Below are 15,055 nucleotides of genomic sequence, written 5' to 3'. Positions count from 1 at the left end.
TTATCTTGACAATCTACCTTTATAAAACTTTATTATTTTAAACTTTAACTGTATAATAGATTTATTTTAGTTTAAAGTGTAACATTAACATCAGACTGCAAAGACATTAGGATTAGAAAAGTAGATTTTGAGCCTCGAGCAATCAGTGACAGTTACTTTATCAATTTATCAATAATTTAGTTTTATATCTTGTCAAAGATTCATTTATCAATTATTTTGTATCTATATAAGGTAAAAGATTCTGCATGGGAGAACTATTGGCTAGGAACAAACTATTCCTGTTTACGGTCAACCTAATCCAACAGCTGAGAATCCAACCTTCAGACAACCATCCTCTACCTAACCCAGAAAACTACTGTGTTAATTTGACCAGAATTCCGGATGATTTCTATGTAAAATTTACTACAGTTCGATAATTTTAAGGAAGAGCTGCAGGAAAAACGTTTTTTTTCAGAAATGTTGAAATACAGCAATATATAAAGTTTGCTTATCTTTTAGCCTTGCTGTTTGTTTGTGTTCAATTACAGGGACAGACCGGCTATGTAAGGTAGTTGAACTGAGTAGGCAGTGTTGTGGACAAATTCTTTAGGATTCATTTGAGATATTACACTTTTTAAAGATCTGTAAATCCTGAGTTTGAGCGCAAAGTCGACGTTCAAAATCGTACTTTTGGGTGGATACGTTTTCAGAATCAGTTTTTTTAATTATTAAATAACGACGACATAAAATGTAAAAAAAAATTCTACAGTAAACTAATTAGCGGCAAATCCCCATTTGCGTATATGTGGTTCATCTCCAATGGAATACATGTAACTTGAAATTCTGCATACTGGAAACCATTATGAAAGCATAAGAAAGAAGGGATTCTAGAACAGGATCCCGTTCTCCTCACCCCTCTATCCTCAACCTCCTACTCCTCTATCCTCAACCTCCTACCCCTCTATCCTCAACCTCCTACCCCTCTATCCTCAACCTCCTACCCCTCTATCCTCAACCTCCTACTCCTCTAAATATCCGTACCTCAATGTCAATAGAATTAGTTGAAGACAACACAGACCCAAATTGATAAAAAGAATAAATGTATTCATAGCCTTAGAAAAAAGCTAGCTTGTTAATCACTGAAACAGCAGAGCAGGAAACCCAAGCCATGAGTATAAACACAAACAGAGACTAGAAAAGGGTTTCCAACAAAATTCTAGGATACAAAAATATATTGATGATTATCAAGATTCAAGACATCCAACAAAAGTTTTCTTTCGAAATTTAACCAAGAACAAGATTTAAAGAACAAGAAGTGTAGAGCAGAAAATCAAGTTAAAAAAAAAAACTATGACGGGGTGTCTGCAGACGTGTGGTCCACCATATTTGAGTGCTTCGACCATCATCTCATTTATTCTTAACATATTGTTAAAAATATAAGTTTAGAAAAAAATAATAAACGTTAAAAAACACTGTAGTTTCCCAAATTCAACAAATAATAATTTATATGTTTTCTTTATAACTGATATTCCTCAATCTTGCTTTTATGCAGTCTTGCAACACTTGGTAGGATTTCCTGAATTCGATTATTCTAAGTCTAGGTCTAGGTCTAGGTCTAGGTCTAGATCTAGGTCTAGGTCTAGGTCTAGTTCTAGGTCTAGGTCTAGGTCTAGGTCTAGTTCTAGGTCTAGGTCTAGTTCTAGTTCTAGGTCTAGGTCTAGGTCTAGTTCTAGGTCTAGGTCTAGGTCTAGGTCTAGTAGGTGTAGGTATTGGTCTAGGTGTAGGTGTAGGTCTAGGTCTAGGTGTAGGTGTAGGTCTAGGTCTAGGTCTAGGTCTAGGTCTAGGTCTAGGTCTAGGTCTAGTTCTAGGTCCACCTGAACAAAGAATCAGTATCCTGATCAATGTTTGCCAGATCAATTATGTTAATCCATCCATCCATAATCTCCTCAACCTTGAGCAATAAAAATAAATCAATTTTCAATGAATTAATTTTCTAAAAAAAAATTTCTGATAAAATTGAATCACGTGTTCTCCCACAACGTGATTAGGTTTTGGATATTATTATTTTATAACAAACGAGCTGAAGAGCCCGGCGTTGCCCGTGGAAAAAAAAATTGAAAAAAATATTGAATTTTTTTTTTTAGCCTTTAACGAAAAATCATATTTTTTATGAAGCTTGTCCTTTCGTTAACGATCTTTAACGACGACGCTTCGTTAACAAACGTTAATGGAGAGAAGTAGAGAGAGGAAACCGACTTGAAGGGCATTATTACTTATCATTTTGTGGTTTTAAAGAAAATATCAAGAATTTTTAGCTCCCCCACATTCTTTTACCTGCATGTAAGACGACATTCGATAAAGTTGCATATTTTTCAATGACAACTTATTTTTTCAAAAAAAAAATTTTTTTTTAAAACGACCGTTTTCAGGAAGTTTGTCGTTTCGTTAACCATCCTTAACGACGAACCTGCGTTAAAGATCGATAATAAATTTATTAATGACAATTTTTTCTTTCAAAAACGATCGTTTTTTAGAAAACAATCGTTTTTTTAGAAAACAGTAGTTGAAAAAACGGTCGCTTATTGTTTTTATAAAAAACGATCGTTATTCATTTTCTAATACTTCAAAACGATTGGGTCTTTTTCAAAAATGATAACTTTTTTCTAAAAACGATTAACAACCCTGTATATAGATTTACATTTTAGACTAAAGTATTCAGACTTGTGACTACATGATTTAGACTTGAGACTAAGTACATAGACTTGAGACTAAGTACATAGACTTGAGACTAAGTATATAGACTTGAGACTAAAGTATTTAGACTCGAGACTAAGTATATAGACTTGAGACTAAAGTATTTAGACTTGATACTAAGTATATAGACTTGAGACTAAGTATATAAACTTGAGACTAAGTATATAGACTTGAGACTAAAGTATTTAGACTCGAGACTAAGTATATAGACTCGAGACTAAGTATATTGACTTATAGACTTGGGACTAAGTATATAGACTTGAGACTAAGTATATAGACTTGAGACTAAGTATATAGACTAGAGACTAAGTATATAGACTTGAGACTAAGTATATAGACTTGAGACTACAGTATTTAGACACGAGACTAACCGAGACTAAAATGTACTACTAAATAAAGCTGAAAACAACCAAAATAAATAATGGAGAAACCAATACCTTGTGTTTAAGTCGAAGTTTTAAAAGAAAATGGGATTTTGATCCAGTCTTACGTAAACACAAAACCTAGATAAAAAATAAATAATAAAAAATGGATATATAAATATTAAATATATTTTTACTTAAAGGGAGTGACCTGCTATGTAAGGTAGTTGAACTGAATATTGCAGTGTTGTGGAAAACTTCTTTTGGATTCATTTGAGACATACTAAACTTTTTAAAGATCTGTAAATCCTGAGTTTGAGCGCAAATTCGATATTTAATTTGATTTGATTTGATTTTATTAAAGAATTTAACATTTATTGAAAAAAATGCTTAATATTTTTCATTTTTTATTTTGAGTGAATTAAGTTTTTATCAATAATCTGATTTAAATATTTTTGTCGGAAATTAAACTTCATTGAATCATTAGCCTATTTGAAAATATACAGAATACAATACAATTCCGAATTAGAAAAATAAATAAGCCTTTCTTACAGCTTATTTTTGCAGTTAAAATGTTATATCTTATTTTTATATGTAAGTTAGTAAATTTGAAATTCCAACATTAAAAAAAATAGTTTTGAAGGTTTTTACAATTTGAAATTTGATTTTTGTTTTAACTCTTTCTTTAAATATTAAGAAAAAGATTTATTTCATAGCTTAATATTTTTTTGTAAAATTTAGAATTTAAAAAAACGATGCTCCACATGTAAATATTCTAAATGTATGGTATTATCAATTTGTTCATCAAAACTATTATAAACATTAATAATGATGAAATAACATCTTCAAATTTTATCTTTAATCTTACACGTTCAGAAATTATTTTTAAAAATATAATTTTTGGAGTTAGATTATCCTTAACCTTGAGGTTGAACAAGTTAAATCTTTAAATCTTGTTTATTCCACATTTAAGGAACTGTTAGAGGAGTTTGAGAAATATCACGTGACCCTCCAAGTATAGATGGTTATCACGTGACCCTCCAAGTATAGATGGCTATCACGTGACCCTCCAAGTATAGATGGCTATCACGTGACCCTCCAAGTATAGATGGCTATCACGTGACCCTCCAAGTATAGATGGCTATCACGTGACCCTCCAAGTATAGATGGCTATCCAGTACCTGGAAACTTTGTCTGATCAAGTATGAATTAGATATCTAGGTTTTTATTTTTTAAACTGTTTATATTCATTTGTGATTTCTCTGAAAAAAGCTTGTGTTTTTCTTGCTTACAAGAAACAATAAAGGAACATATCAGAATTAAACATTTTTCGACATTGAAATTACGTTTGCAGTTCCTTAAAATATTCCTGATTTAAAACTGTAAAAAACAAACAATACTTTTTGAAATTACAAATTGATCTTTGCGTGGTTTTCTGCAGAGAAAAAAAAATAATTCTCTCAATATCTGTCATTGCCTCTTTTGGAAGTTACTTTTATAGTACAAACCCATATGGAAGTCTCATTCATTCTGAACCAAACAACAGTTCTAAGGGTACCATTGGGAATCAGACATGCCACTCTACAAATGAAGAGTCAATTACAATTACATGTACAATCTCTTTAACCTTGAGTTTTGTAACTGTTTAATCTGGTTAAATCTTGTTTATTTTGCAATAATTTGCATCAAGGGGTCTTACAGCCAGGATATTTGAAAACTTTATTCAACTAAACTTTAAATTAAAAGGGACGGTTCCCAGTTTAAAGAAGGCAAATTTTTCTTTCAATATTGCAACTTTTGTGCATCTTGAGTAAGGCTGAAACAATTGCACCGTGAGGGCCTTTTTGAACCAGAGCTGACAATTTAAGAATTTTGGATATCGAGATCAATGCTTGATCTCCCCTCTTTTTATTGATCTAAAGACTAAATTTATCATAGGTTAATACTTGATCTCCTCTGCTTATTAATCATTAAGACTAATTTTATTGTACGTTAAAATCCGGGAAATTGTCTAAAATACAACCATGATCTGGTGTCGGAATTGTAGAAGCCAATCAGAAGCACAAGAAAACGTTGGTTCGTAGTGCAGCAGGGATATCCGAAAAATAGGATTTTAAGCAGAAAATCAAAAGTGTCTTATTGGATATAGAGATTTAGCAATTAGGGGTATCCAATAAAAGAGTTTCAAGCTCAGCAATCATAAAGAAGTAGCATAACAAAAAACATTAAAACTACAGGGTGTCCCAAAAAACATGGGAATTCAGTGACGAATTCGATATCGTCTTTGTTTGAATTAGCATTGTAATACCTAATTTCAAAAGCCATAATATAATTATGTCTGCTAGAGTTTATTTTATAAAAACGATAAAAGACTGTAAAGATGTGTTTATAATGTATCCGGAAAATGAACAGTGAATACGGACAAGTTTACTCTGTTTGAATATTGCAATTTTCTTGTTTTACTAAGTATACAACCGTATGCAGTCAAAACATAAACAAACAAAATGTGAATATAGCAGACGAAACTCTCACAGATTACAGCTTTCTCAGTAGGTATCACTTTACTAAATCAAAGAATTATTTGAAAAGACGATATCGAATTCGTCACTGAATTCCCATGTTTATTGGGACACCCTGTAGTAAAAATCTTTTAAAATCATGGAGGTCGCTTCCTTTCTTTTATGAAAACAGCTGACATGAATATTTAAACATATAGCCTGGATTTTCTGAAAACCATGCATTTGGTTTGCTTTGCTCTTAATTCTATACAAGCCTTTTTTCGATGGAAAATATTTTCATAAAATTTGATATTTTTTAAACTTTTTCAAATCAAAAGAAAAAAGTTGTATTTACCTTTTGAAGTTTTTTGGAAGTTTCCGCCAAAGAGTGACATTTGACTTCTGTGAATCCATTTCCGCCGGATATACCGTACACACTTCCAGCTTTTCCGAGGACACTTCCGGCTTTTTCCAGGCCATACTTCCGCTCAAAGGAAGTATTTGTCTCCCTGGCCTCACCACTTGTAGAAACCACCTAGAAAATGTTAAATAAAAATACAATAAATTTGTTATGCAACACATGTTTTATATCTTTTAGAAGACACAAGATTTAACAAAATTGACAGAAACCCTCTTTTTGATGGGGGTGGGACCTGACTTGGCACTTTTTGATGGAATCTGACTTGGCAACAATCAGTTTGTGTCCGGTCTAAATTTTAGAAGTGTCCATCAAAAAAGGTATTTTCGTTACAAATAAAAACAACGATATACTAATAGAACTCTGATATAAGGTTTATTGAGATATATTCTGATAAAATTAAAATAGTTTAAATTAAAATCAGACCTTGTTCATGTCTAACAAATCACAAGCTTTGTTTCCAGATATTTCTAGGCAGCTCATTGACAGCTCCCAACTGCCATGACAAGCTGTAAACAGCTCCTAGAAATAGTATATGTATGAAAAGCCGCTCATTAACAGCTCCCAACTGCCATGACAAGCTGTAAACAGCTCCTAGAAATAGTATATATANCCCCTATGCCATGGAGCATATATAAAAAGCAGCTCATTGACAGCTCCCAACTGCCATAACAAGCTGTAAACAGCTCCAAGAAATAGTATATATATAAAAAGCAGCTCATTAACAGCTCCCAACTGCCATGACAAGCTGTAAACAGCTTCTAGAAATAGTATATATATATACAGCTCATTGACGGCTCCCAACTGCATTGACAAGATGCAAACAGCTCTTAAAAATATTACATTTATACAGAGCAGCTCATTAACAGCTCCATAATACTTTGGTAAGCTGCAAACAGCTCCTGTAATTATACTGTAAAAAAAGAGCAGCTTATTTATAGCTTTTAGCTACACTGACAATCTGCAAACAGCTCCTGTAAATATAAGCTGTTATAAAAGAGATGCTTATATGCAGCTCCCAGCTACACTAACAAGCTGCAAACAGCTCCTAGATATTATTGTTTAATAAAAAGAGCATCTCATTAACAACTCCAAACTAACCTGACAAGCTGAAAAAGTTACTTTAAGGCAGCAGCAAAGGCTCTAATTAATAACCTCAAAATCTATTCTATATATAAATTTAGCTTGTCTGGGTGTCTGATTGTTTGTATCCAATAAACGTCAAAACGGCTGTACCGATCGGGCCCAAATTTTGTGTGGAACTCCAGGGAAGGTTTATAAATGATCAAAATTTTAAAAATTTGAGTTCAAAATTTTCTTTATTTTTCTAAAATTTTGAAAATGCGCGAAAAAATATTATGAAATCCGCAAACTTTTTTTGTTCTTGTTTTATAATGTACAAAGAGAAGATGTTCACAGATAAAGCTACAATTAAAAGTTGATATAAAAGCAGGGGCGTAATTTGTATTTAAAAGTTAATTTTAAAAAAATAATTTTTAAATGAAAATGCTCACCTGAATAAGTAAATGAATAGATTCTCCCAGATAGCTGGGTCGGGATTTCTTTCCTCCCAGGATAATGGTAGAAATTACACCTAGGACATTTTTATCTTCTATATAACAAAGTTTTTGTGGTAACTCACATCAATGAGGAAAGATTTACATCCCGTTGAAAATTGGAAAAAATGTTGAATCTTTTGAATCCATCAATGCTAACAGAAAAATTCACGAAATTTTGTTATTTTCGTTTACAAAAAAAAGCCGACTTGATAAATCCAATTTTTCCAAATTCAGTTGAACTGGGTATAACTAGTTCAACTAACTATTTTGTCAGGTAATGAATGAGATTTTTACTAGTTCTTTTAATGCATTGGGATGGTTCAAAAGTAGCAAACGTATCATATTAAACTACGAAACATAACAGTAGCGAAACGACTTGAATGTCGTCTTTGATCTTTGAATTTATTTTGACATTTAGTCGTCAACTAAATACAACTTTAGAAAATAATTATTTTTTAGAAAATAAACTAGAAGCGTTGGATACTTGAAGTAAATATTAAAATATTGGCCACCAAGTACAAAATGCTGCCCATTTTGGAAATTATTAACTAATTATTCAATTTCTTCGATTTTTTACAAAGAAAAAAGAAAAAATTAAATCTTTAATGTTCTCTTAATTTGATATTAAATTTTGTTCCTTATAAATGATGCCTATTTTTACCTTAATTTGGATGAACAAATGTTTAATGCACAAATTGTAAAGAATTATTTCTGAATGGATAATAATTTTTCCAGAATTTTACTCATTTTAAAGGGGGTATTCACGAATTTTTAAAGGGGTTATAGGGTAAAGTTAGCAAGAGTTATTTCTGGGTTTTTAAAATCATCAAATCAAATTATTAAAATCATCCATCACTAATCAACTAACATCTAAATCAATGATCAAGTAATAACCGATATTTTAAAATCTAAAATTTTCAATTTTATGACCATCACCATTTTTATTATTGTTCATCAATTTTCATTCGCTGAGTTTACTCTATTTTTCTTGAAGGGAGTGTTTGCGAAAAATGAAAGGGGGTATAAGCTTAATGCGTAAAAAGTTAATATTTCATAATATTTTGTATTTTTCATGATTTGAGAGTTACTTTTTGATAATGAAGACGATATTTTCATATTTTCCAGGAATGTTCGAAAATCCAATGCCAGCGAAAATTATTTTAAAAAAAAAATCAAAAATATTATGAAATATTAACTATATACGAATGCGTCGTAAATTAATCGATGACTACTGTTTGAACACTCCCTTTAAACTTAACTTGCACTTCTAGTGTAACAATGGGTGATTTTGTTGATCTTTTACGATCAGCGATTCAAGGATCTTTTTAGATCGCTGAGATCATAGCTAGCTAGGGGTATCACCCCCCCCCCCCTTTATACCCTTCGTTTGGACTTTTGAATCCTATTTTGAATCCTAACGGATTTATTTGAGTTTGCATGTGAATTCTATAAATAACCCAAGCCAAGCTGAAAGTTCCGTTATTCCAGAGACACGGGGGCTGGGGGGCTAGCCGGCCAGCTCCCGGGGAACTAGGGTTAAATGAGAGCCCAGGGTGGAGCGAAATCAGGGGAAAAGAGTCAGTTGATCATCAGCTCCCTTAACTAGAGGTTCCCTTGAAGATTCCCCACCACTCTGAAACGACTTCAATTCATAATATTTGATTAGTATAGTATCATCCTTTTAGTTTTTGTATCTTTGTAAGTAATAAACTGTAAGAAAAACCGACTTGTCGAATATTAATAATATGAGTAGTTGCCTTTATTAATTTTTCTTTCATATGTAATATGGTGACAAGTTCAAAAAATTGGAAGCCAAAATAGCAACACTCGTTTTTAATAATATTCGGCGAAATAGTTTTCTAGCGTTTCGGCACACCCTAACTGAAACCTAGAGTACTATCGGTAAGCTTGCGCGGACCGCGGCATTGAAAATAGACGCCAACTCATTCTACAGCATAGTTACCCGCTACTTTTAAAATTGTGAACATTTAACTGGAAATTCTAAGGTAAAACAAAATTATTTTTGTTTTGTTTGATAGTTTATAAGGTTATGAGTATGGCGCAAATATTTTCATCAAGCTTTAATATTTTGTTTGACAGATTTATGTAGTTAATTTGACGCGAGTTAAGATAACATGTTAGAAACACAGACGGACAAAATGTTTTTTAACTTCCAACGTATTATTCAAACGTACTCCATTCTTGTATTCTAGGATGGATAACGACGTCCCTGAACAACGGGGACCTGGGGTTAGACCTGATTGGTTCCCCAGCTGGCTGAGGGAGGTGTTTTTGCCGGCATCTCGTGATCCCTTAGCATCCCAAATTGAACAGTTTGAAAGTGCAGTAGAGCGAATCCCAAACATTGATGAGTCGGTTAAAAAGTCATTAACCACAACCCTGTCCACGGAGGCGAGGATCATCTTGCAAAAAGAGGATGATAAGTCGAAAGTGCAGCAACTGCTTAAAACTCAAACCCTGATTCTTGATGAAGCAGTGTCCCCTATGCCATGGAGCCAGTTGACAGAATCTGAAGCGAAGATCATCTCCCGAGTCGTGGAAAACATCAAACAGCAAGATTTCTCTACAAGATCTCTCAAACACTGGGGTGTACACTTTTCTGACATGTTCGATAAATTTTTTATTTCAAGCAGGGTGGGCCGTATTGCTGTCATTTATAATAGCTGCTCAACAAGCTTGAGGCAACGTCTCCTGGTGCTAGATGTCGGTCAAGAAGCCCAGAAAGATTCCTACTCTTATCTAAACTTGCTACAACTTATAACCACTGTGGTGCACAGCCCTATCGCTAAGGACGAGGCCATGATGAATATATATAAAGGTTTCCGCCAGGCTAGTTCAGAATCTGTCCAGTCATACCTGCAGAAAGTTTGTGATACGGCTGAGGAAGCCTATGGCCCCAGTTCAGGCTGGACGATGTCACAAGCGTCTCTCCTCCTTAAGAAGATATGTGAAGGTTTATGTTCCTCAGAGTTGGCTAAACTGACAGCATCGATAGTTATTTCTGTTCCGTTCCAGTGGAATACCCTGTGCGACTCCATTATCCAGTTCCAGCAGAGAGTAAAACCGGCCCAGTCTGACCCAAATGTTAATGCAGTTCAGCAAGTCCAAGCCAAAACTCCAGTCTGTTTCAAGTGCGGTGCGTCTCATTACATGCGTGACTGCAGGGTTTTAGTGTGCAAGTACTGCGGCCAGAACCACAAGCACGATGATTGTACAAAATCTGGTCAGAAGACATTCTGCGCAAAGTGTAAGAGTAAATTCCACAACACTGATGGGCATTTCAAGTATGTACCGGAAGGCCTGAAGCTGCGCAATCAAGGAATAAACATGATAGAAGCTACATCGTTCCTAGAAGGTGCTGTACCAATGGGCATGGATCATACAGGTAACCATTTTGAAAATACTAAAATTTTAATCGATACTGGCGCCCTCATACCAACGGGCATCACTATCAGTGAGTATTTTTCCACTAACCATCTGCAAGGTAAAATTAGTGACCTAGTACCGTCGGATTTGAACTCAGCAAATGGGGCTAGTTCAAACTCGACGATGGAGACAGTAGGGCAGTTAGAAGTTAGGATAAGGTTTAATCAAATGTCAACAATCTTTTCAGGTTCAGCTGTTGTTTTGAAAAATTTATCCCTGCCAGTTATTATAGGGGTAAATTTTTTAAAAACTAACAGTCTGAGCCCAGTTTTAGAACCATCAGCAGCGAAGGTTGTACACAGCACTACATCCGAGTATCAGGATTTAATAGCCAATGTCTCAAACAGATCCAGTCTCCAATTTTCACTCCTCACTCTTCACTCCTATTGTGATTTTTACTCGTATATGGGTGTTCTGTGTTTAGTGCTACAGTGCGCGAATATATCATCATTATGCCCTGGGCGTTAAAATCCTACAGAACCCACGTCCTACATGCAATCATTCCAAAATATGGATTACAAGACGTCCGATAAATGGTGGATCTGCGTGTTGAAAAGTTTTACAATATAGGTGCCGGGTGGCAAAAAAAAGAATAAATCAAAATTAGTTGCAATCAAGAATATTGCAATCAAAATTAATGGCAATCAAAAAGATTGCAATCAAAATCAATTGCAAACAAAAAGGTATAAAACTTGATTGTACTCATGAAAAAGTGATATGCAATTAAATTTTTGAATTTTTTTTGTACAGGGTGACCTGTAAAACATGAAAATCTAAAAAACTTTGGTAATTCATAATTATTTAATTATCTTCAAAACTTTACTTTTCATGTTTTAGTTATTTAGATCTTTAAAAGAAGATTCCAAAAATTTCTTTAAATTTTTTCTAAAAAAAAATTGACAATTTTATAGATTCAAAACTAAATTACAGGGTGTTCTTTTGGGTTTTTTTCCGAATTCAAAATCTTGTTATTTTGGGTTTTTTAAAATTGAAAATAAAATAAAAAACCCAACTTTGAAGTTACGTCAAATATAAAATGTGTTTTGAAAACAGGAAATCCTAAAGAAAGCGCAGGAAAAGACAAGACAACATTTAGTTTAAGAAAAAAGGCACTTAAAAAAAACCTCACCCGGTCAAAATTGACCTTCTCGTCACTAATGGGTTAAGACAAAATTATCAGCTATCAAGTAAAACCAAATAATGTTTAAATTTTACAAGACGTCCAATAAATGATATTATCAGTATTTAACAGTAAATTGGAAATAAATTGATTAGTTTTTCTAAAACTTTAAAGCTTTTTGGACCACACAAAAACGGTGTACTCTTGAATGTTCCAACATCTAAAAATGAATATTCTGTGATTCATATCTTGTTCATTGGAACACCCTGTTTATTCATATCCTTTTTATTGAAACACTCTAAAGATTCATATCCTGTTTATTGGAACACTTTGTAGATTCATATCATGTTTATTGAAACACTCTGTAGATTATTTTCCTGTTAATGGAACACTGTAGATTCATATACTGTTAATTGGAACACTGTTTAGATTAATATCATGTTTATTTGAACACTCTGTAGATTATTTTCCTGTTATTGGAACACCCATATCCTGTTTTTTTTTGTACACTCTGTAGATTCATATCCTGTTTATTGGAACGCTCTATAGATTTATATCCAGTTTATTGGAACATTTTGTAGATTCATATCCTATTTATTGGAACACTCTGTAGATTGATATCCTGTTTATTGGAACACTCTGTAGATTCATATATATCCTATTTAATGGAACACTCTGTAGATTAATATCCTGTTTATTGGAACACTCTGTAGATTAATATCCTGTTTATTGGAACACTCTGTAGATTAATATCCTGTTTATTGGAACACTCTGCAGATTCATGTACTGTTTATTGGAACACTCTGTAGATTAATATCCTGCTTATTGGAACACTCTGTAGATTATTTTCCTGTTATTGGAACACCCATATCCTGTTTTTTTTGTACACTCTGTAGATTCATATCCTGTTTATTGGAACACTCTGTAGATTCATGTACTGTTTATTGGAACACTCTGTAGATTAATATCATGTTTATTGGAACACTCTGTATATTATTTTCCTGTTATTGGAACACCCATATCCTGTTTTTTTTGTACACTCTGTAGATTCATATCCTGTTTATTGGAACACTCTGTAGATTCATGTACTGTTTATTGGAACACTCTGTAGATTAATATCATGTTTATTGGAACACTCTGTATATTATTTTCCTGTTATTGGAACACCCATATCCTGTTTTTTTTGTACACTCTGTAGATTCATATCCTGTTTATTGGAACGCTCTGTAGATTAATATCCTGTTTATTGGAAAACTTTGTAGATTCATATCCTATTTAATGGAACACTCTGTAGATTAATATCCTGTTTATTGGAACACTCTGTAGATTAATATCCTGTTTATTGGAACACTCTGTAGATTCATGTACTGTTTATTGGAACACTCTGTAGATTAATATCCTGCTTATTGGAACACTCTGTAGATTGATATCCTATTTAGTGAAGCATTTTGTAGATTCATATCCTATTTATTGGAACACTCTGTAGATTGATATCCTGTTTATTGAAACACTTTGTAGATTCATATCCTATTTATTGAAACACTCTGTAGATTAAAATCCTATTTATAGGAACACTCTGTAGATTAAAATCTGGTAAAAGCTTAGTTTGTGTTTGCGCGTAGGAAAATTCTGATTTGTCTAGAGAAACGATTCCACCCAATAATTTAAAATATGCGTAGGTGGAACCATTAGCCTCACGCTTCACGCAGGTCTAAGCTTTCAAGATCTATTAAATTCAAGCTCAATTCAATCTCATGTCAAGTTCAATTCAAGATCAATTCATGCTCAATTCAATCTCATTTCAAGCTCAATTCAAGCTCAATAAAAGCTCATTTCAAGCCTAATTAAAGTCTAGTTTAAGCTCAATTCAAGCTCAATTCAAGCTCTTTTCAAGTTCAATTCAAGATCAACTCATTTCAAGCTCAATTCTAGATCAATTCATACTCAATTCAAGCTCATTTCAAGCTTAGTTCAAGCTCAATTTAATCTCATTTCAAGCTCAATTCAAGCTCAATCTAATCTCATTTCAAGCTCAATTTAAGTTTAATTCAAGCTCAGTTCAAGTTCAATTCAAGTTCAAGTCAAGCTCAATTCAAGCTCAATTCAAGTCCAATTCAAGTTCAATTCAAGTCCAATTCAAGTTCAATTCAAGCTTACTTCTAGCTCAATTCAAGCTAAGGTCAAATTTAATTAAGTTCAATTAAAGTTCAATCTAAGCTCAAATCAAGCTTAGTTCAAACTCAGTTCAGGTGCATTTCAAGCTCAATTCAATCCCATTTCAACCTACAGCAATTTCCCATTTTTTCCCCTTTGTTATTCATTGATAGAATTTGTTTTCTTTATTTTGTAATGAATCGGTTTTTATAAACACTTTTATAAATATCCTTTTGTTGTTCTGATCTGTTTTTTTTTATTTTCTCAAATAGTCTCAAATAGTCTCAAATAGTCTCAAATAGCCTCAAATAATCTCAAATAATCTCAAATAATCTCAAATAGTCTCAAATAGTTTCAAATAACCACCATTTAAATTTAAAAATATCGGAGATTTACCTGTTTTGATTGTGCAATGGCGGATTTCTAAATTTTCAAAAAATCTAATTTATTTTCAGGCTTTTTTAATTCAACCGACCGTGTGAGTTTCTAAACAAAGATTGGGTCTAATCGGTTTAATATATTTTGACGTTTATTGGGCACTAACAAACAAACCGACAAGCGGTCGCCCCCTAAGTATGATAGGTAGTTTAAGAATGAAGCTCTCAAATTCAACATTTACATTTATGCAACCACAAGAGTAAACTTCACCTGTGCATGCTTTATCGACGAATGGACGAAAAATTGTTGATTTCAACTTGTCCAGTCGACGATGGTCGAATATGTTGTCGACTTTGTACTTTAAAACTCCCAGTCTAGCAGAATTC

At 33.1% G+C, this 15,055-nt stretch overlaps 3 protein-coding genes across 3 annotated transcripts in view; 1 reads left to right on the top strand and 2 right to left on the bottom strand.

The window, feature by feature from the left end:
- LOC111718225 (cytochrome P450 2H2) overlaps window positions 1–320 on the top strand; it is a 4,626-nt gene extending 4,306 nt beyond the window's left edge. The window contains exon 6 of the mRNA XM_023493765.1: window positions 232–320. The gene's annotated coding sequence lies outside the window, so the exon portion shown is untranslated. The remainder of the gene's footprint in view (window positions 1–231) is intronic.
- The window catches only part of LOC111718224 (uncharacterized), a 25,867-nt gene extending 19,321 nt beyond the window's left edge, over window positions 1–6,546 (bottom strand). Inside the window, exons 1-5 of the mRNA XM_023493763.1 lie at window positions 6,438–6,546; window positions 5,949–6,128; window positions 3,171–3,236; window positions 1,854–1,930; window positions 1,511–1,555 (exon numbers count right to left, since the gene is read on the bottom strand). Coding sequence (XP_023349531.1) covers window positions 1,511–1,555; window positions 1,854–1,930; window positions 3,171–3,236; window positions 5,949–6,128; window positions 6,438–6,494 — 425 coding nt within the window. The 5' untranslated portion in view covers window positions 6,495–6,546. The remainder of the gene's footprint in view (window positions 1–1,510; window positions 1,556–1,853; window positions 1,931–3,170; window positions 3,237–5,948; window positions 6,129–6,437) is intronic.
- Window positions 6,534–15,055, bottom strand: LOC111718235 (uncharacterized; the record flags this gene model as incomplete). The annotated part of the gene is given in 3 exon segments (XM_023493776.1): window positions 6,534–6,605; window positions 7,526–7,605; window positions 14,940–15,055. Coding segments are annotated over 3 exon segments (268 nt in total), but the record flags the coding sequence as incomplete, so codon positions are not given.

Source organism: Eurytemora carolleeae, unplaced genomic scaffold (assembly GCF_000591075.1).
Source record: "Eurytemora carolleeae unplaced genomic scaffold, Eaff_2.0 scaffold407, whole genome shotgun sequence".
In the NCBI taxonomy this organism is placed as follows: Eukaryota; Metazoa; Arthropoda; class Copepoda; order Calanoida; family Temoridae; genus Eurytemora; species Eurytemora carolleeae.
The sequence above is the reverse complement of the archived record's forward strand: the minus strand, read 5'-3'. Positions and strand labels throughout refer to the sequence as shown.